The following is a 21,876-nucleotide window of genomic DNA, read 5'->3' as shown; positions in this document are numbered from 1 at the left end:
CAGAGGTGGAGTTTAGAGGCAGTAGGTCTTGCTGAGCTGTGGTGGGCTCTGCCCAGTTCGGGCTTCTTGGCTGCTTTGTTTACCTAATCAAGCCTCAGCAATGGCAGATGCCCCTCCCCCAGCAAGGCTGCCACCTTGCTGTTTGATCTCAGACTGCTGCGCCAGCAGTGAGCAAGGTTCCGTGGGCATGGGACCCGCCGAGCCAGGCACGAGAGAGAATCTCCTTGTCTGGCAGTTGCTAAGTCCTTGGGAAAATTGCAGTATTTGGGTGGGAGTGTCCCATTTTTCCAGGTACAGTCTGTCATAGCTTCCTTTGGCTAGGAAAGGGAAATCCCCTGACCCCTTGTGCTTCCCATGTGAGGTGATGCCCCACCCTGCTTCAGCTTGCCCTCTGTGGGTTTTACCCACTGTCCAACCAGTCCCAATGAGATGAACCAGGTACCTCAGTTGGAAATGCGGAAATCACCTGTCCTCTACATCAATCATGCTGGGAGCTGCAGACCAGAGCTGTTCCTATTCAGTCATCTTGGAACGGATCCCCCAATATTTCAAATACTGAACATATATCCCCTAACAAAACACAAGTATTGGCTGGGTGTAGTGGCTTGTGCCTATAATGCTAGCACTTTGGGGGGCTGACGCTGGTGGACTGCTTGAGTCTAGGAGTTCTATTTTTTTTTTTTTTTTTTTTTTTTGAGATGGCGTCTCGCTCTGTCGCCCAGGCTGGAGTGCAGTGGTGCAATCTTGGCTCACTGCAAGCTCTGCCTCCTGGGTTCACGCCATTCTCCTGCCTCAGCCTCCCAAGTAGCTGGGACTACAGGTGCCCGCCACCACGCCCAGCTAATTTTTTGTATTTTTTAAGAAGAGATGGGGTTTTATGGTGTTAGCCAGGATGGTCTTGATCTCCTGACCTCATGATGCCCCCCTGTGCCTCCCAAAGTGCTGGGATTACAGGCGTGAGCCACTGTGCCCAGTCTCTATTTTTTAAAACAAAAATTAAAGCAAAAGTCTTTCCAAAGATAAAGCTATCTTCCCAAGCACCCCCAAAAATAGAATAGGAGGGAAAGACTGATAATAATGAGAGTCCTCCTTCTCCACCATTCCCTGGAAATTGGCGGCAGGTCTCATTTTGATGTGTGTTGCATTATTATAAGCACAGACTTCGGAGGGGGCACTGATAAACAGCACTAGCAGAAATAAGACTATCTGCCCTTGAATCTTTTCACATGTTCTCCAGGATTCTACCTTCCCTGCTACCAGCCACTTCACCAACTTTTTCTTGAAGTGACAATCTGGAGAGATGACTTCAAAATACTCAAAGTCTCAAGAGAAATACACAGAAACGATTAAGGTTGCACAGAGATGACCCAGTCATTCTTTGAGTTGCTGCAGAAAAATTGGATTTATTTATTATATATTTTACACAAATTGGAAAGAAGGCAAAGTTATTCAGTAAGGTAACTATATTGGTCCAGAATCTTCCTGTTACAGTCTTCTTCTGGAAACAGATTTCACTCACTCCAGCCACAGGAGTAGCTAGGCTAAATACAGAACCTAATGTTTCCTTGACCACAGGGACTGGTCTAAGGGATGGGTAATGAACCAGTATAAATCACTGAATTCTTCCCCTAGGATTTTTCATGTCGAAGCTAGACAAATCAGCTTTTTCTGCTGGTTATAGAGTGGTGAGAATACGAGCCTAGAGGCCAGGTATGGGGGCTCATGACTGTAATCCCAGCACTTTGGGAGACTGAAGCAGGAGGACTGCTTGAGCTCAGTTCAAGACCAGCCTGGGCAACATGGCAAGACTTTATCTCTACAAAAAACAAATACATAAATAAATATTAGCCAGGCATGGTAGCCTGCACCTGTGGTCCCAGCTACTGGGGCAGTTAAGGTGGGAGGATCACTTAAGCCTGGGAGGTGGAGGTTGCAGTGAGCCATGTTTGTGCCACTGCACTCCAGCCTGGGTGATATAGCAAGATCTCATCTCCCCCCCGGCCAAAAAAAAGGTAGTGGGAGCCCAGAGGTCCCATAACCATGTCCATGTCCTTCATCATGTGAAGAACCCAGTTGAATGTAGGGTCTCTTACCTGCAAAGATAAATAGAGGTGAGAGGTTTGGGGTTGTATTGATGGGAATGTAAACATCTGTTCTTGTTCACAGGCTTGGCTTTGCTCTACCCTTATTCTTCTCAGGTTGGTTACATGTGCCAACCAACTTCCCCCTTTGCTTAAGCTTGTTGAAATAAGTTTCTGTTACCTGTAACAAAATATATCTTATCTACTTAGGTCCAGTTCCATATATCTGAGTGCCTACTAGGTGTCTCCCTTTGGATGTTTCCTGGTACTTCAAACTTGTATCTGTAGTAAAACGCACCTTTCTTCTCTTCTGTACTCTACCTGTCCCATTTCTTCTATTCTCTCAATCTGGTTACCAACATCTACCCAGCTGCCCAAGCCAGAAATCTATAGCTCTTCTAGACTTCTCTCTGTCTACCTGATCCCCCATCTCTCAATAACTAAGAGGTTTCTAAGTGCTATTCCTCTTCTTTAATATTTATCCTGCATCTTACCCCCCATTCTAGTATCCTTGATACCCCTTCTGTTTTTTTCCTTCCCCCATGATACTGAAAACATCAAATCTCAGAATGCTTATGCTCCCCACTGCCTCTGTTCAATGGGGTCCCTGTCCCCTTCTGATAAAACTTCTGGTCCCTGATGATTGGTCCAGAGCAGTCAGCATAAAGGCTGGTCAGTAACATATAAGAAAGTGTGGCAAGAAAATTCTCTCAAACAGAGAACAAATACACCAATCAGATAATTTTCTATGAGGAGATCAGTACCTGAGACATGAAGAGGGCTACTCAGTTGCCAAACAGAGGCTGAAGATATGCAGAGAGAAGGCAGAGGTGACAACAAGCAGGCTTTGGAAACTCTTGAATAAACAGAACATGAGTAAGCAAAAACTTCCGGGTGCTGTGAATGGAAGGTAAAGTGATTGTCTGAAGTACTGGAAATGAATAGAGGAATGAAATCACCATAATAGAAGAGGACCAACTCTTGCTGTGAGGATACAACAAAACAATACTAGAACTGCCCCAGAACCTGAACTGCTTTCCAATTCCTAAAGTATACATACCCAACCTGTATGAAACACGGCTGGATAACAATACGTTGCTTCCTGTGTGATTTCTGTGTTCCCCTGAGATTCTTGTTATCCCTATGGCCTCAACACACAATAACATAAATTCTAGTTGTATAAATTAGTTCCCCAACCAAATGATGCTCTGCCATATCTATGTGCATACATGATTTCCCCCAATTGGAATAATTCTCCCATCTCCCATATAAAAACCCCTAACTTTGCCTACCATGTACCCATCTTTTAAGACTGAGCTCAAGGTCCTCTAAGCAGCTTTCTATAACTCAGCCAGGTAAGCTCCTCTTCCTTTACTCTAGCACATGGTAATTGTATGTCTTCATAAATAAAATATGAGCTTCTTTTGTTTACCTTTGTATCCCCGGGCCTGGCCCAGTACCCAGGACAAAGCAGACATTTAATGAATGCCATTGTTTTGGTTAAAGCTCTCAGTTGCTAGACTCTTTCAATAAACAATAAATGTACTAGCCTTCCATTATCACCCCTCTTCCAATATATCTAATTACAGTCTGCAGTATCTGAAGTGGGCCACGGTACTAAAAAAAGACAATGATTCCATGGCTTTTATGTAAGATTTCCTCAGCTCAGAATGCCCTTCTCATCCCTGTTCCCCAACTTCTTCCAAGAATAGAAGTAGGAAGTCCAGAATTAATTGCACTAGTTCAGGCAAGAGAGGATGATGGCCTGGACTAAGGAGTATTGGTGGGGTAAGAGGTAGTGATACATTCTGGAGGTGGAATAGGCATTAAGTACTTGGTGAAGATTTGGTTATAAGAGGAGGAAGAGAAGCATATCAAAAACGAATCCTGGAGTTTGAGACCAGCCTGGCCAACATGGTAAAACCCTGTTTCTACTAAAAATACAAAAATTAGCTGGGGCTATAATCCTAGTTATTCGGGAGGCTGAGGCAGAAGAATCGCTTGAATCCAGGAGGCAGAGGTTGCAGTAAGCCAAAATCGCACCACTGCACTCTAGCCTGGGCAACACAGTGAGATTCTGTCGTGCAAAAAAAAAAAAAAAAAGAATAAATCCTTTGACCTCAGCCTTGGCTGCACTGTTGGCTTCCCTGGTTTTGAGGCTTTTGGACTTGGATTGAGCCATGCTACCAGCTTCTCTTTTTCCCCAGCTTGTAGATAGCCTATTGTGGGATTTTGTCTTGTAACCATGTAAGCCAATTCTCCCTAATAAACTCCCTTTTAGATATACATTTGTATTATCGGTTCTGCTCCTCTGGAGAACGCTAACACAGTATCATTCAGTGATATTAAGTACATTGACAGTGTTTTGCAATCACCACTACCACCTATCCCCAGAACTCTTTTCATCTACCCAAACTGCAAAACTTCTTACATGAAACACTAACTTCCCATTTCCCCTTCCTCCTAGTCCCTGCTATCCACCATTCTTCTTTCTGTCTGTATGAATTTGATCACTCTAGGCACCTCCTATAAGTACTATTGTATAGTATTTATCCTTTTGTGACAGGCTAGTGTCACTTAGCATAACGTCTTCAAGGTTCATCCATGTTGTAGCACATGTCAGAATTTCCCTCCTTTGTAAGAAGAAATATATTCCGCTATATGTATATAGCATATTTTATTTATCCAGTTGTCCTTCAACAGACATTTAGGTTGCTTCCACCTTTTGGCTATTGTGAATAAAGTTGCTGTGAACATGGATGTACAAATGCCTGTTGAAGTCCCTGCTTTTAATTTTTTGGGTATATAGTCAGAAGAGAAATTGCTGACCCTATGGTAATTCTAAAGGTTTTTTGAGGAAGTACCATACTGTTTTCCATAGTGGCTACACGATTTTATGTTCATATCAGCAATGCACAAGGATTCCTCCACATTCTTGCCAACACTTGTTATTTATTTATTTATTTATTTATTTATTTTTAATTTTTAATTTTTAATAACAGCTATCCCAATGGGCCTGAAGTGGTATCTCAGGGTTTTAACATTTATCTAATGATGAGTGATGATGAATATCTTTTCATGTGTTATGGGCCACTTGTATATCTTTTGTGGAGAAATGTCTATTCAAGTTCTTTGCCTATTTTTCAATTAGGATGATTTTGTTTTTGAGTTTATAGTTATTTTGTAATAAGAACCAGTTCTAGGAATACGGGTCTAGGTCTTCAAAGCATGAGAATAAGTGTATTAGAATGGCATGAAAATTCTAGGGACCTTGGGAAAAGAGGCAGAAAGAGATGAAGCTGCCAAAGAAAATTAAAAAAATGTTAAGTCTGGCTGGGTATGGTAGCTCATGCCTATCATCCCAGCACTCTGGAAGGTTGAGGCAGTAGGAATGCTTGAGCCAGGAGTTCAAGACTAGCCTAGGCAACATAGTGAGATTCTGTCTGTATAAAAAATAAAAACATTAGCCAGGTGTGGTGCTGTGTGCCTGTAGTCCCAGCTATTCAGGAGGCTGAGGTGGGAGGATTGCTTGAGCTTGGGAGGTAGAGACTGCAGTGAGCTGAGATTGCGCAATTGCACTCCAGCCTAGGTGACAGAGAGAGACTGTCTCAAAAACAAACAAACAAAAAAACTTTTTAAAGTCTCACTCTTTAGAGAAGAGTAAACAAAATACACTCAGAATTCTGGGCTTATTTTAGTATTGTAGTTTGAGAACTGTATAAGTAAGCACTGGTGGACTGCCTTGTGAACCTAACCACTATATAAGAACACTACTTATATAAAAATATAAAAAACGCCCTATGTTATAATCCTTTAATTTAAATGTAAACTTTTGATATATAATTCATGTATAAGCTGATGACTATTTACATACTAAAATTTAAACTTGGAAAGTATGTTGGTTGCATTAATGGATTACCGAAATAATTACTCATCATATAATACTTTAGATTAGGAATTTAATATTTTTCAATCACCAAAAATTCATTTGCATGAATCATTTGTGGTATACCAAAATAAGAAAATACACATGATACAGAGTTATGGAACCAATAGATAGTCACGATATAGTTGATAGAAACATCAAGACAAAGCAATTATGTACAGATAGAGACAAGGGTTGAGGAAAGAGTAAGGGTGCATAGAAATCTGTGCTGTTAAATAAAGTAGCTATAGAAAACAGTATTACTGATCACTAATAATAGATAACTGACCACCAAAAATAACATCAAGTTTAAATTGGATAAATTTTATTATTTTTAAAGTAACCATTTTATTGAATCTATTGAAAACTGATAAACTATTAGATTCTGAATTTTTAGTAAAACGTTATAAGACCAAGGTTAGAGAAATAACCTATCATATGGTTGTATAGTGTAATTCATATATTTTAGCACAAATATAACATTATTTTAAAGCATATCTAGGGTTATTTTCAATGTTTTATACTTTTATACTCTCTATAAAATAACCTATAGTTAAGAAAACATACCATTCTCTCAAAGCAAAATAAAACAAAGCTTTCTTTAATCTGAAACTAAAGATGAGCTTTCCATTTCTTGTCAGGATCTGTGCTGCTAACTGTAGAAAGAAAATCAGAGAGTAAAAATTTAACAATAGATAAGTAAATGCACTGGATTTTAAGTTACCTTGTGGCTAGAAAAAGCACTAATTCTTAAAATAATTTTGTTGCTCAATATAAAGTTGGGTATTTTTGGTACATGTAAAAACATTGCTAAGGCTTCCATATCAAATTCAAGCTTAGAATTCTGGCTTTTAAGGATTACATTTCTATAAATTATTAGTTTGACAAACTAACACTAGAAAATAATTACATAATTACTGCTTTAACATCTCTGAGTTTACTACCTTTACCACTGTTTAAAACCTTTGGCTGTTCCCAAATCTACCACATGTAAAATTCTTCGTGGTTTTCGGGTCTGGGAGAATAGAAGTTATCTTCCTACTACATGTCTGTGATTGCCATTCTGGTGGGTAAGGATTGGAATTCCAACTGAGATTTTAATTCCCATGGGAGCCTTTGGTTCCAACTTGTGGTCAACTGGCCCTGTGCTACTGACCTTCCTAGCGCCTGTCTCTCTCCAATTTAAAGTGATATTCATGGGAGAACTCTGATGGGTATTATTTTTCCTCAAAGGAAACTAAGGCATTCTGTAAAAATATTTTAAATGCTGGTAATAGAAGAAAATTTGGAAGCATACTCACATATTTTTCCTTCTTTTTCTAGTTTTTTCAAATGAAGCAAGAGATTACGTTTAGCCATTTCATGTAAATTCTCAGGAGTATTCTAAAAGAAAAATGAAGGTGAAAAACATTCCTTTTTTTTAAAAAAAAAAACAGTTAATTTTTTTGAAAGCTTTGAAGAAAAGCAAAATGTAACAAAAGTTTATCTTAAACACATTTTTAACTTAACATTTTTCACAATTTCACTTTGTATACATCTTGTTTTATATTCTATCTATACTCCTATAGATACAATAGGTTGTAAGCGCCATAAAGACAGTAGCAGTATCTGTTCTTTTTTTTGAGACAGAGTTTCACTCTTGTTGCCCAGGCTGGAGTACAATGGCATGATCTCAGCTCACTGCAACCTCCGCCTCCCAGGTTCAAACTATTCTCGTGCCTTAGCCTCCCAAGTAGCTAGGATTACAGGCGTGTGCCAGCATGCCTGGCTAATTTTTGTATTTTTAGTAGAGATAGGGTTTCACCACATTGGCCAGGCTTGTCTTGAACTCCTGACCTCGGGTGATCCACCCGCCTTGGCCTCCTAAAGTGCTGGGATCACAGGCGTGAGCCACCATGCCCGGCCCAGCAGCAGTATCTGTTTTGTTCATTACTGAATATTCAGTGTTTAGCATAATAATACATAGCAGAAACACATTAATATTTTATGAATGAATAAATGTAAAAATTATTCTTAGAACGTTTTCATGATGCTACAGACAGTTGGCCCTATAATTTATTTATTAGGTTACAGGGCAATATCTTTGTATAGTTTAATTTAAATTTAATTTTTTTAAAAAAGTTTTTGGGCTGGGCGCAGTGACTCACACCTGTAATCCCAGCACTTTAGGAGGCCGAGGCAGGCGGATCACCTGAGGTCAGGAGTTCAAGACCAGCCTGACCAACACTGAGAAACCCTGTCTCTACTAAAAATATAAAATTAGCCAGGTGTGGTGGCACATGCCTGTAATCCCAGCTACTTGGGAGGCTGAGGCAGGAGAATTGCTTCAACCTGGGAGGCGGAGGTTGCAGTGAGCTGAGATGGCACCATGCACTCCAGCCTGGGCAACAAGAGAGAAACTCTGTCTCAAAAAAAAAAAAGTTTTTGAGATACAGTCTTGCACTGTCACCAAGGTTGGTGTGCAATGGTACGACATCGGCTCACTGCAGCCTTTACTTCCCAGGCTCATGTGATCCTCCCATCTCAGCCACCCGAGTAGCTGGGATCACAGGCATGTGCCACCACGCCCGGCTCATTTAAAAAATTTTTTGTAGAGTTGAGGTCTCACTATGTTGCCCAAGCTTGTCACGAACTCCTGGGCTGAAGCAACCCTTCCACTTAGCCTCCCAAAACGCTGGGATTACAGGGGTGAGCCACCATGCCTGGCCACAAAAGCTTACATTTTTAACCTCTAAGCTATGCTACCTAGACAGCAGACACCTAATAAACATGTGCTGAAAAACTGAATTATACTGAATGCCATATAGTGCTGTCAATACAGTGATATTCTCAGAGGCCACTGAGGTGTAAGGCTCTTTCCCTACATACTACTTTACTCATGTTCTTTGATTTTTTTTCCTTTTTCTCCATTGTTTGGCATTGCTACTACTTCTCACTGCTTTGCTACTACTTCTCACTGTTACCATCCCAATATCTGTGTCTAGCAGGCCACCCCTCCTTTCTTGGTGCAGGCTAGGACACGAGATAATCAAGATGGCTAGAATAATGCAAAAATTATTACAAAATGTAATCATCAGGCTCTTGGTAGTTTCTCCTACATAGTTAGGCAGTTTCTCCTACATAGTTAAGTATATAAAGTTCAATGATGGCTCAAAATGGCTATCTTTGTTCTCTAAGGCCAGTTTTTGTTTAATTTTAGCGCTGTAGAAAGTTTAGGCTGCTGGTCTCACATCTAGAAAAGTGGCATAACTTCTGATCTGTGATATGATAAGTTTACCATTTCTATAGTCTACTAAATAGATAATTCTAATAAATCTGTGGCTACATACAAATAAGAAAACTGAAAATTACCTTGTAAATAATTTTTACAAGTTCCATTACTGTAAATGATTTCTCAAAGTTCTCACGAAATAATGTAAGAATTTGCTGCTCTCGAATATTTCTGTGAGAAATGTATTGTTGAATTTTAGCTTCAGCATTATGAATTACTGGGCCATGTCCTGAATTAAAATAATTATAAGAGTTACTTCAGCCAGATAAAAAAATACTAAGTACAACAGAAGCTAACTCACTCTATTTAAAAATAATTCATATGATATATTGAAAAAGCATACTAAATGTCAAATATGAACTATTTGGAAAGCTATATAGGTGAAAAAGATTTAAAAATTATGTACAATGCCCCCCAATTAGAAAATTATAGCAAATAGAATCTATAGAAAATATTGTGTACATTAAAAATAGGAATACAAATTTAACAATAAAACATAGCAATAAAAACAGCAACTACAATAATAACAATAGGTAATGTTTATGAAGTGCTCACTATGTGCTAGGCACTGCCCTAAATGATTAACATACATTATTCTTACAAGAATCCCATGAAGTAGGTACAATTATTATACCTTTCTTATGGCAGAAACTGAGGCATATGAAGGGTAAATAATCGGTCCACAGTTACACAGCTAAGAAGGGGTGGAGTTAGGATTCTGATGGGATCTCTTAACCACTCTGTGCTCTTGACCATTAGGCTAAGCTTATAAAATACTGCAAAAGGAGAATATAAAAAGCAGTTTCATGTACATAACCAAGCTCTATTAAAAATTCACAAGACCCACAGAACTTTAAGAATCCTATGTATAAGCTTATGTATGTCAGAAATTTTGACAACCCAGATTAAGTTATACTATAATTTACCTCCCCTTTAAGATATTATACAAGTCTGGAAGAACGTTGTTCTCAAATATTTGAGAACAAAATATTCAGAAGCAGGCTAACCTGTTACGGGATCTGGTTAGACACAGACCTATCATTTATTCGCTGTGTGGCTAATAAATAAGTATCTGAATCTCTCTAAGCTGTTTCTTCTGTTGTGTGGTGAGGAAACCACTACCTACTTTACAGGGTTTTGGTGAGTATGACAACTGTAAAGGCCCTTGCACAAAACCTGATGGCTAGAAGGCTTTAATATTATGGTAGCTATGGCTACAGAGCATAATTTACATATAAACAACTGCTGTGCTAGTAAGCCAGTTCACTGGATTCATTAAAGCACTCTAGAATCTTTACTAGGCAGCCTCTCATTAGCTTAGCCTGAATGTGAATTCACTGAATGTCTGCCCTCTTCTCTTTAAAAATAGCTGTCTTTAGCAAAAACAAAGCAAAACAAACAAAACCCCCAAAGCTATCAGCCTGCAATCCTTTAACGTCATCATATTAATCTAAAAGCCCAGCTCTACTGTATGTTTTTTATTTCTCCAGCAGTAGGAACTCATCACAGAGTATAAATGTGTTGAAGATACTGGATGGATGGATCTTTCAATGGGTTAGGAGCAAGTTAGAAGAACTTAGAAAATTAAGTGACCTAGTCCCTTTTCCTTTTGGGCCTTTTTGTTGGGTTCTTTCTTAGCTTTTTTTTTTTTTTTTTTTTTGAGAAGGAGTCTCACTCTGTTGCATGATCTCTGCTCACTGCAACCTCCGCCTCCCATGTTCAAGTGATTTTCCTGCCTCAGCCTCTTGAGAAGCTGGGATTACAGGTGCCCGCCACGACGCTTGGCTAATTTTTGTATTTTTAGTAGGGATGGGGTTTCACCATGTTGACTAGGCTGGTCTTGAACTCCTGACCTCAGGTGATCTGCCTGCCTTGGCCTCCCAAAGTGCTGGGATTACAGGCATGAACCACTGCGCCTGGCCATTTCTTAGCTCTTAAGATGAAGGAGAGATTGATATTGTAGAATAGTCCAGTGAGATCTGAGATATTAATATGTTTCTTTTTCTGGAGAATGGAAATAAGGATTACCATTTTATAGTTGATATAGAAGCTACTGGTATTTCAACATTGTAAATTAAAAAAACTAAAGCTCAGAGGTCAAACATTACCCAAAGTTACACAGCTAAAATGTGGTCCAAATACAAATCAAGTTAACAAAAATGATGGTGGCTTATGGAATGAAAGTATTTTCCCATTTCAATGTAAGCTTATTTCTTTGAACAGTTCTATTAATAACTATGTTGAAAAATAATCCTCATATCTTTATCAAAAGTTATTAATATGGCTCTCGGCCTTCTCTTTAACTGCACAGCTAGACAGGACTTAGGGGTGTATTTTTTTCCTTTTTTTTTTTCTTGAGACAGAGTCTCACTCTGTTGCCCAGGCTGGAGTGCAATGGCGGATCTTGGCTCATTGCAACCTCCACCTCCCAGGTTCAAGCAATTCTCCCGCCTCAGCCTCCCGAGTAGCTGGGATTATAGGTGCCTGCCACCATGCCCGGGTAATTTTTTTATTATTAGTAGAGACAGGGTTTCACCATGTTGGCCAGGCTGGTCTTGAACTCCTGACCTCGTGATCTGCCCGCCTTGGCCTTCCAAGTGCTGGGATTACAGGTGTGAGCCACTGAGCCTGGCCTTATATGTTATCTCTTCAAGGCCAAATACATACAGAGACAAGCCAAAATGAACCTTCCTCATCATCTGACACAAATGGTTTGCTAGGTTTGAAAAACTACCCACTTTGGCATGCCTGTAAACCCAGCACTTTGGGAGGTTGAGGTGGGAAGACTGCTTGAGGTCAGGAGTTTGAGAACAACCTGGAAAACACAGCAAGACCTTGTCTCTATTTAAAAATACAAAAAAATTAAAAAAATTACCCACCTGGATATATAATATCAGCTTTAATTTTCAATAACTCTTTTAAAGAGTTCATATAATCATAGAGGTCTTCAAATATTGTTGTTCCTTCCCCTAGGATGCAGTCTCCAGAAAAGATAGCATTTTCCTCCTCTAAGAGTAGAGCCATATGATCATCAGTGTGGCCAGGTGTATATAGAACTCTGGTTGAAAGAAGAAATAAGGAATAATAACAATTATGAACTCAGGCTTAGAAGAAATTTTGAGAAGTAAATTATTCTCTATCCTTATCTTTAGACACAAATAAACAGATGAGTTAAAAAGTTTCTTTTTTTTTTCTTGCACCCACTGAAAATTATCATTAGAAAATGCTCTCCTTCAACTAAACGAAGATTCTCACTCTGAAGTAAAATTTAATACTCTGCCCACCCTTTTTTCTCTTTTTTTTTTTGAGACAGGGTTTCACTCTCTTACCTAGGCTGCAGTTCAGAGGCACAATCACAGGTCACTGCAGGCTCAATCTTCCAGGCTCAAGTGATCCTCCCACCTCAGCCTCCTGAGTAGCTGGAACCACAGGTGCGGGCCACCAAGCCTGGCTAATTTATTTTTATTTTTTGTAGAGACAGGATCTCACAAAATTGACATGCTGGTCTTGAACTCTTAGACTCAAGCAATCCTACCACCTCGGCCTCCCAAAGTACTGGAATTATAGGCATGAGATACCTCATCTGGCCTCCTACCTTTTTTCTTATTTTGTAAGTAATAAGCACTGATTATAACAAATTTGGAAAATAGAAAAGGAAAGTATTTAAAAGAAATGAACATCAACAACCACTTCTATTCCTCAGAGGGAGTGCTTTTATTATTATAGAATATATATTTATTTTCTATGCATATTTATATTTTAAAAACAAAACTGTGATATTGTTTTAATACCTGATTTTTGAATTCTTAACTTACTATATTGTATTTTCCTACATCATTATATGTTTACATCATTTTATACACACACACACACACACACACACACACACACACACACACACACATATATATGTTTATTTTTGAAATAGGTCAAGGTCCTGCTATGTTTTCCAAGCTGTTCTCACCCAGGCTGAAGTATGGTGGCGTGATCCTGGCTCACTGCAGCCCTGACCTCCTGGGCTCAAGCAATTCTCCCACTTCAGCCTCCCGAGTAGTTGGGAGCACAGGTATGTGCCACCACGCTTGGCTAATTTATTTTTATTTTTTGTAAAGACAAGGTCTCTCTATGTTGCCTAGGCTGGCATCAGTATATACTTTTCAAAGACAAGTATTTAAGCACTTAGCACAGTAGGTGGCACAAAGTTGCATGCTTAATAAATGGTAAAAAATTTATTTTAGTAGTGATTATCTAAAAGCTTAAAAGAAACTTTCTTAACAGGCAGCAGGTGGTCAGAAAAAGACTCTTTAATCTATTTTTTTGCTAATTAAAAATTTTAAGAACAGAGCTTTTTTTTTTTTTTTAATAAATTTTACCCTACATAAGAAATTTAGCATGCTTTTGTTTCCTTTTTCCTTTCCTCCAATTTTCAGTTTTTGTTGACAAAACTGATTATAATACTTTTAAAGTATGACAGGTATTTTATTTCAAAATTTCTTATTTACATTGTTTTGTAACTATGCCGACAAGAAACCAGGTAAACAAAAAGCTGAGTTCAAATTATCTGTTCTGCAAAGCACCCCCTGACTTCTCAGCAATATACAGACTTAATTCTCTGTACTGGTCACCCTTGCCTCTACATTATTATTCTACTTTGAATTATATATTATTCTATAGGCTTCAGATTGTTTTGTTTACTATTCTACCTCACAAGATTATGAGTTCCAGAAGGGCAGGACTCTCATCTCATTTTCGTTTTTATATACCCAGTACTTGGCACTTAGTAGTAGCTAATTTTAGTAATAGATTGCTTTCCATGTGCCAGGCACTGTCTTCAGGGATTTACACATATTACACATTTAATCCTTACATTACTTTGGGTTAGGCATTATTAACCTCTCTATTTTACATTTTACATAAATAAATCACAGCAAATAGCAATAAATGTCTAAAGGAATATGGTTTAAATTATATTTTATTTAGTTTAAGAGGATAATTACCTGTCTATTCTAGTCAGTATTGAGTTATTGTGTGCTTGGAATAGATATCTATTTCTCTATCTGTATATATAATTTTTTGTTTTTATTTTTTTGAGACAGGGACTCGCTCTGTCACCCAGACTGGAGTGCAGTGGTGCAATCTTGGCTCACTGCAACCTCTGCCTCTCAGGTTCAAGCAATTCTTCTGCCTCAGCCTCCCAAGTAGTGGGACTACAGGTGCTCGCCACCACGCCTGGCTAATTTTTGTATTTTTAGTAGAGATGGGGTTTCACCATGTTGGCCAGGGTGGTCTCAAACACCTGACCTCAAGTGGTCTGCCCGCCTTGGCCTCCCAAAGTGCTGGGATTACAGGCATGAGCCACTGTACCCAGCCATGCTTGGAATATACTTAATAAATCTTCACAATAACGGAATATTTTGTGGGAACAGGGTAAATGTGACGACATATAGATGAGTGATAAGTGACTTATCAGACAGGAGAAAACGGAAGCCTAAATAAGCAGTGGGGAAAGCTGAGAACCAATCAGATTTGCACTGCAGAATTCCTCAAAGTCTAAGGATTTGGGAAATCTGGAAGTGGAGGGTGAAGTGGAAGGAAGGTGGCTAAAATAAGAAGTCTATTGAAAGTCTTTTTAACAAACATTCAGATCCTCAGAGTCTCTTCCCACTTTGAGTTGAGAAGTGCCCCAATCTCACTAAGGGAAACGCTGGAGGTTTAATCTTTGAAGAGGGTAAAACAAGGCACAGATGGAGGAAGAGACAATATACTAAAAAAAAAAGGAAGATTACAAGAATATATGTAGATTCCTATGCCTTCTTTCCACACTCAGCTTCTATAATTCTTGCAGCCAGGCCTTTACCCTACATGAAGATTAGAAGAGTCTTTTTCTAAGTTATTTTACCAGCTCAGGAAGAAAGACTCTATGATACCAATGATGGAAGGTCCCCAACTGAAGAGTCATCCAGATTATCCTACAGCGAGGCTTAAAGCGTACAGAAGACTCCCCCTCACATTCTCAGAGCTCCCAAATAGCTCTGTAGTTTCCATTAGAACACAATTAGTAAACATCAGAAGATAATCAGGATTATTAGTCATCTAAGGAAAGTCATGTTGAAGACAGTGAATAAAAACGAACAAGTAAAGGCAGTTATGAAGAAAATTTCCAAAAGAATCTAACCCCATAGAATATAATATCCTCAGCAAAAAGAGAAGAAATTGCAACTATGAAACAAGAATAGGGTAGTATAAAAGGAACATTTCAGAAACAAAAAGGGTTCCTGAAAATTACAAATCTGAGAACAGAAATAAAAACATGTAGTAAGATTAGGTGATAAAGTTAACAAAAATCTCCCAGAAAGTGTAGTAAAAAGGCAAAAAGATGAAAAATGAGAGAGAAAAAAAATAGAGTAGTACAGGAGTTCTAACAAAATAATAGGAATTTTAGTAAATGAAACAGCACAAAAGAGATGACAGAAAATATGCACCTCAAGAAAAGTTTTGGAACTGAAGGACATGTTTCCAGACTGAAAAGGCCTATCACGGATTGACAAATACTCCACTTTGACTAAAACTATAGTCAACTCCTCTGAGTTTTTTCTGATGATGGGACTCAGAACACACCACCGCCAAAATATGGCACCTTTGCATGCTGAGTATTTTAAGATGAAGGAATCACTGTGAAATTTCAGGATACAGTGGACAAGAAGGAAAAAAGCAAAAGCCAGGGACCAAAAAAGTTAGCAACAGAAGGGCTTTAGCTTTCTCTATTGCAATATTGAAACCAGAAGGAAATGAAACCTTGCAGACAATACTGAGAAGGAAAAAGACGTTCAACTTAGAATCTATACTCATAAATACCTTAAATCAAGTTAGATGAAAAAAGGCTACTTTTAGACATCTAAGGTCTCAAAAATTCACCATTTCTCAGGAAGCTATTGGAGGTGGGTTCCTCTAAAACAGAGGGGGTTTTAAGAAAGTTATGGGACACTGGAGAGAGGCAAAGTTCCAGAAGCCCCAGGTGAGAGTGCAGGGAATTCTGAGATGACACCAGCACCAGGCCTGGAGGAAAACAAGCTGAGACAGGAGCAAGTTATTAGCTGGGAGGCTTAAAGGGAAGGTTCTTTCAGAAGATGAAATTGAGAGAATCCATGATACATTTAAACACCCTAAGGGAAGATTTATATACTCAGAGTTAAATTAGTGATAAATACACAGAAAACTATCCAAAATAACAAAGCAAACACAATGACTAATTGCAGGAAAGCGGGAAAAGTAAGCATAGTTTACTACACGGTTCAGCTGTAAAGTGTCTACAGTCATAACAACATCAACATCAAATGCTGATCTAACCAGCATCATGAGAGGTTAGAGGACAGGAATGGTGCTCAAAAGTGGGAGAAGAGGAAAACCTAATTCTAATTTTTTCATAGCGGAAAGTTAATACATATCTCAAATTGAAAAATAAGATGTAGCAAAGAATCAAATAGTCCTCTAAGATTTGTAACTGTTACTGCTCCACTGTATAATTTCTTTCTCCCTAGAGGCAACCACTTTCACCTCTTAACTAATCATTTATGTCATTTGTCTGTATGTTCCTATACAACAAAAAAGGTAATTATGTGTGTCTCTCTTCCTTGGGACCTTGATGAGCCTAGTCATGATATGTAAATGTTTTCAAGTTTGGATTTTAGATTCTAGAAGCCACACTAATAAGTAAACCTTTTGAAACATGTTTTTTTAAAAATTGTATTATTATTTTTAAGAGATGAGGTCTCACCCTGTCACCTAGTCTGGAGTGCAGTGGAGTGATCATGGCTCACTGCAGCCTTGAACTCCTGGCATCAAGGGATCCTCTGGGATTACAGGTGTGAGCCATCATGTAAACCTGTCTTTTTACAAAACTATCTGATTATAGTTTAATTTAGAATACAAAGCTCGTTTAGGCCAACCTTATATTAAAAAATAATCTATAAAAAGTAGTATACAGAAATAAGTATAAAGCTATTTGTGTTAAGCTTAACTCACAGGACCACATTATTAATTAATAAGCAACAGTGAAGCTCTAGTAAAAAGATGTGTGACTGTCATTAGAGCTAAAGGTTCAGTATTTTCACAGGATAATTCTACCAAACATTTAAAGGTCAGATAATTTCACTACTATGTACTTAAACTCTCCTGAAGCATAGAAAAAGGCCAGGTGCGGTAGCTCACACCTGTAATCCCAGCACTTTGGGAGGCTGAGGCCTGAGGTCAGGAGTTTGAAATCAACCTGGCCAACATGGCGAAACCCCGCCTCTACTAAAAATACAAAAATTAGCTGGGCGTGGTGGCAGATGCCTGTAATCCCAGCTACTCAGGAGGCTGAGGTAGGAGAATTGCTTGAACCCAGGAGGTGGATGTTGCAGTGAGCCAACATCGCACCACTGCACTCCAGCCCGGGTGACAGTGAGACTCTGTCTCAAAAAAAAAAAAAAAAAAAAAAAAAGAAACAGATAAAGCCCCAAACTGACAAAGGTACAAAAAGAAAACTATCCAATTTTATTAATATTCTAAAAATAATAATCAAAATATTAACAAAGAGAATCTAAAAGCACATTGAAAGATCATGACCAAATAAGGTTTATTAAAAAATGCAAGAATGCTCCAATATTATAAGACGCCTGAAAATCATAGTAAAGATATGGAGGAAACTAATAAGTTCATCTCCCTAGACAGTGAAAAGACATTTGATAAAATTCAACTCTTAAATAAAAGTATTTAAGAGAACTGAAATGACTATAACTTAGGGAAGTTTCTCCTTTGGCATATATATAAAAATCAATCAAATCCTTAATATTAAATACTGAAACTGTAAAGTCTTTAAAAAAATCTAATAATATAATAGATATAAGATATTAGATACTAATGGGAGCAATTATTTTTGAAAGGCCAATGTCTGACATTAAGAACTATTATGCTTTTACAGTTTCCAAGTGTATATTTCATATATTGCAAACAATTACTATATTACAGTTGATCCAATGGCAAGGTATTAAAGAGCTGTTAGAAATCATCTCTTTTGTCTGGTTAAACCTGCTGCAAGCTGTTAATAGAAGTATTCAATGTTATATGAAAATAATTTCAAGGGGTGTATTTCCAGTCAACTATATAAATATGTGTCTGTGTGTGGGGATGTGTCATATTTTGTGAACAATCTTATGAACACATATAATGCATTAACAAACAGAACCCCAATCTTTCTCTTTTTAATCTACAAAAACTCACTTGGAGAACCACTCTTCATCTGAAAACTGTCTTGCTTGCAATGCCTCCTTCATTATCAGCCCTCCCTGACCCCCTAACACACCAGAACTTAATTGTTTTCGGTGCTATAAACAGAAAACAAGCAGCAGGGTTTCTTGAATTGGGGAATCAGTAATCTCAATTCTCCAGTCACCTGGGTGGCTGCTGTAATTTGCATAAACCTGTTAAAATTCACTTCACACAGTCAGGAGAAAAGGAAATGACATCAGAGGTGCTTTGCTAAAGATCACAGGAACTGCAGCTGTGGCCTTCCTATTTGGCAGGTAGAAAATTTATCTAGTTTTGTTACTTCTGTGATAGAGTGGACTTTGTAAGGATGACTCTCTTAGAGAATTCAGGACAGTGATCAAAAACTGTCAGACTGACTTTTCTTCAAGAAATTTAACTTAGCTTGGTAGTTTACATCCAGAATCAAATTCTTACTGAAAAACCTTTCTAGTTTTCTACTTTTTACTGCAAGGGTCTTGGTGGATATTATCTCTGTCCCTACTACATTTTATTTTATTTTTTTCAAAGTTGGCAAGGAGGCAAGATCAACTGGCCAATGAATACATGAGGACTGAGGCAGATTTTAACCTTCTACTTATGCAACTTTCACTGAACAAAACTCTTAAGTGCTGTTATTTATATAGAGTTGAACTCTTGTCAAATGTCTTTTCACTAGCTAGCTTAACAGAGGTTTTGCTTAAAATATTACATGTTAATATTGAAAACAATTGGGCTTTTCTGACTTCATAAAAGTGAAAATTGAAAACCACGGTCATCAGGAAATTAAATGTTTTATCCAGGCTTTAGCATAATGAAAATTTATATTTTGAGAAAAGATTATTTACAACTAGTCATCTTTAAAATGTGTCTGTTTTTGATTCTTTTTGTCGGTTTTCCCCTTAAATCTTTACATAGATTCCCATGAGAGTACAGTAAAACAGAAATTAAATAGAATTCATATAATATTTGAAATCTTTGGCATCAATTCACTCCAGGAATCCAAGACAGTACTCAACTGAAGGGGAAGCAAGCATAAGGGAGATTTCTGGGACACTGATACTGTTCTGTTTCTTCATCTGAATGCTGCTTACGGGCCTTGTTGAATTTGTGAAAATGCATTACTTTGTACATTTATGCTATGTGATCTTTCCTGTTTATATATTATACTTTGTTAAGAAGTTAAAAAAAAAAATGTCCTGTTCCACCTGGATGGCAGTTAACATCCAACAGCGGCATATGTTTAATCTGGAAAATTAGGTATAGCTCTAATGAATACCCATGATTCTATGATAACTGTGATAAACCAGTACTGTGATTTCCAAATGTTTGAGACAGAAGAGTCAATAAACCATCTCTACCCCTTTCATTAACTTGGCCTAGGGCTGGAGTGCTTTGGAGGAAATTTCAGTACTGTCAAGAATACTTTTTGAGAAGTAGTAATATAACGTTTGTTTTCCTTTGATGTCATGGGCAAATTATATAACATGTTATTATATTTTCTTTTTGTTTTTGGAGACAGAGTCTCGCTCTGTCACCAGGCTGGAGTGTAGTGGCACTATCTCAGTTCACTGCAACCTCTGCCCTCACAGGCTCAAACAATCCTCTCATCTCAGCCTTCCAAGTAGCTAGGACTACAGGCACACAACACCATGCCTGGCTATTTTTTTTGTATTTTTGGTAGAGATGGGGTTTTGCCATGTTACCCAGGCTAGTCTCAAACCACCTGCCTTGGCCTCCCAAAGTACTGGGATTACAGGTGTGAGCCAACACACCTGGTTATATTTTCAATAACAGCATTGTAAGGAAACTGCCCAGAAACTAGCAGGTTTCTAAACTACATTTTGAAAACCACAGCAAGTAGAAAAAAGGGGGCACCAGTTTAAAAGAGGACATGGACATCTACTACTTCATTTTCTCTTACTCATCTGTTCATCTATTTGCCTCTTTAAAGATACTAACTATATGTAAGATAAATATTCAGTGCCTTCTGTGTGCTAGAGGCGAGGATGTAAGGATGAACCTGGTATCTGCCTGTATCAGAGAATGGCTATCTAGTTACTAAACCCATTTCCTCTATTTTGCTGGGCATACAGTTAAAGTATATTTCCCAGACTCCCTACAGTTAGGGGTGGCTTATGACTGAATTAACAGGCAATGCAACAGAAGACTTGGTCCATGAAAACCTCCCATGCAATATGCCTTCCATGCTTTTCTACCTGCTGGATTAAGCTGCGCATGGCAACCTTGAAAAAAAGTCTTGAGGAGAGTAGAATCACAAGATGGAAGGAGCATAAATCATTACTTGCAGAGGGCCACTGGCTAACTGGGAACCTTTTTGGGACTTTATGGGACCAAGAAATAAATTTGTTTCCTATTTGAGCCATTAAACATTTCTGAGTTGTTTTGCTATCGCAACTGACATTAATATTGTGAACTTAAGGAGCTGATTCCTTTTTAAGGAGACACTTACCCTCCTCCACAAAACCATAATACAACTTAGTAAATGCTATTATAGAATAACATTTATACAAAAGCGGGATAAGAGCAGTTAATTTTGCCCAGAAAGTGTTTTTGATATAAGTAACATGTGAACTGGGCTCTGAAGAATAGATAAGAATTTACCAGGGAGACAAGTAGTGGAAAGGGGTGATATAAACAAAGGCATAAACAGGCATAATATGCCCAGGAGTATTTCTATATTGGCTAAGTGTTTTTGTGAGGGGAGTGGGAACTAAGACCAGAAAAGTGGCCTGGGGTCAGACTGCGGTATGGTAAAGAGAACAAACATTATCTTGTATGTGGCGAGAGTCACTAAAAATTTCAAGTAGCACAATGTAGGATGGTAGGCTAAAGGGGAGAGCTGGAGACAGTAAGATAAAGGAGGAAGTACTGGTAGTGGATGTGAAGAAGGGATAGCACTGACAAATACGTGTGTGCGTGTGTGTGTTTGTGTGTGTATTTACCTATTTTTTTTTTTTTAGAGATGGGTTTCTACTTTGTTGTCCAGGCTGAAGTGCAGTGGCTATTTACAGACTCGATCCCAGTACTGATCAGCATGGGAGTTCTGACCTGCTGTTTCCTATCTGGGCCAGTTCACCTCTTCCTAGGCAACCTGGTGGTCCCCAGCTCCTAAGGTCTGAGAAGTCACCATATTGATGTTGAACTTAACATGGACATGTGATTGCATACTGCACTACAGCTGAGAATTCCTGGACTCAAGTGATCTTCCTGCCTAAGCCCCTGTGTGGCTGGGACTACAGGCATGTGCCACTGTGCTCAGCTGACAAATATATTTTTTCCATAAGTTATTG

At 38.4% G+C, this 21,876-nt stretch overlaps 1 protein-coding gene across 2 annotated transcripts in view; it reads right to left on the bottom strand.

Moving 5' to 3' along the window:
- Window positions 1-1,905: 1,905 nt before the first annotated feature.
- The window catches only part of LACTB2 (lactamase beta 2), a 34,334-nt gene continuing 14,363 nt past the window's right edge, over window positions 1,906-21,876 (bottom strand). Inside the window, exons 4-8 of one of the 2 annotated variants that reach the window (XM_030937529.1) lie at window positions 12,157-12,335; window positions 9,358-9,506; window positions 7,308-7,389; window positions 6,574-6,662; window positions 1,906-2,093 (exon numbers count right to left, since the gene is read on the bottom strand). In XM_030937529.1, coding sequence (XP_030793389.1) covers window positions 6,619-6,662; window positions 7,308-7,389; window positions 9,358-9,506; window positions 12,157-12,335 — 454 coding nt within the window. In that variant the 3' untranslated portion in view covers window positions 1,906-2,093; window positions 6,574-6,618. Of the gene's footprint in view, window positions 2,094-6,023; window positions 6,663-7,307; window positions 7,390-9,357; window positions 9,507-12,156; window positions 12,336-21,876 lie in introns of those variants that run through there. The other variant, XM_030937528.1, reaches the window with a different exon arrangement.

Source organism: Rhinopithecus roxellana, chromosome 9, assembly GCF_007565055.1.
Source record: "Rhinopithecus roxellana isolate Shanxi Qingling chromosome 9, ASM756505v1, whole genome shotgun sequence".
NCBI lineage: Eukaryota > Metazoa > Chordata > Mammalia > Primates > Cercopithecidae > Rhinopithecus > Rhinopithecus roxellana.
This window is presented reverse-complemented; position numbering and strand designations above follow the sequence as displayed.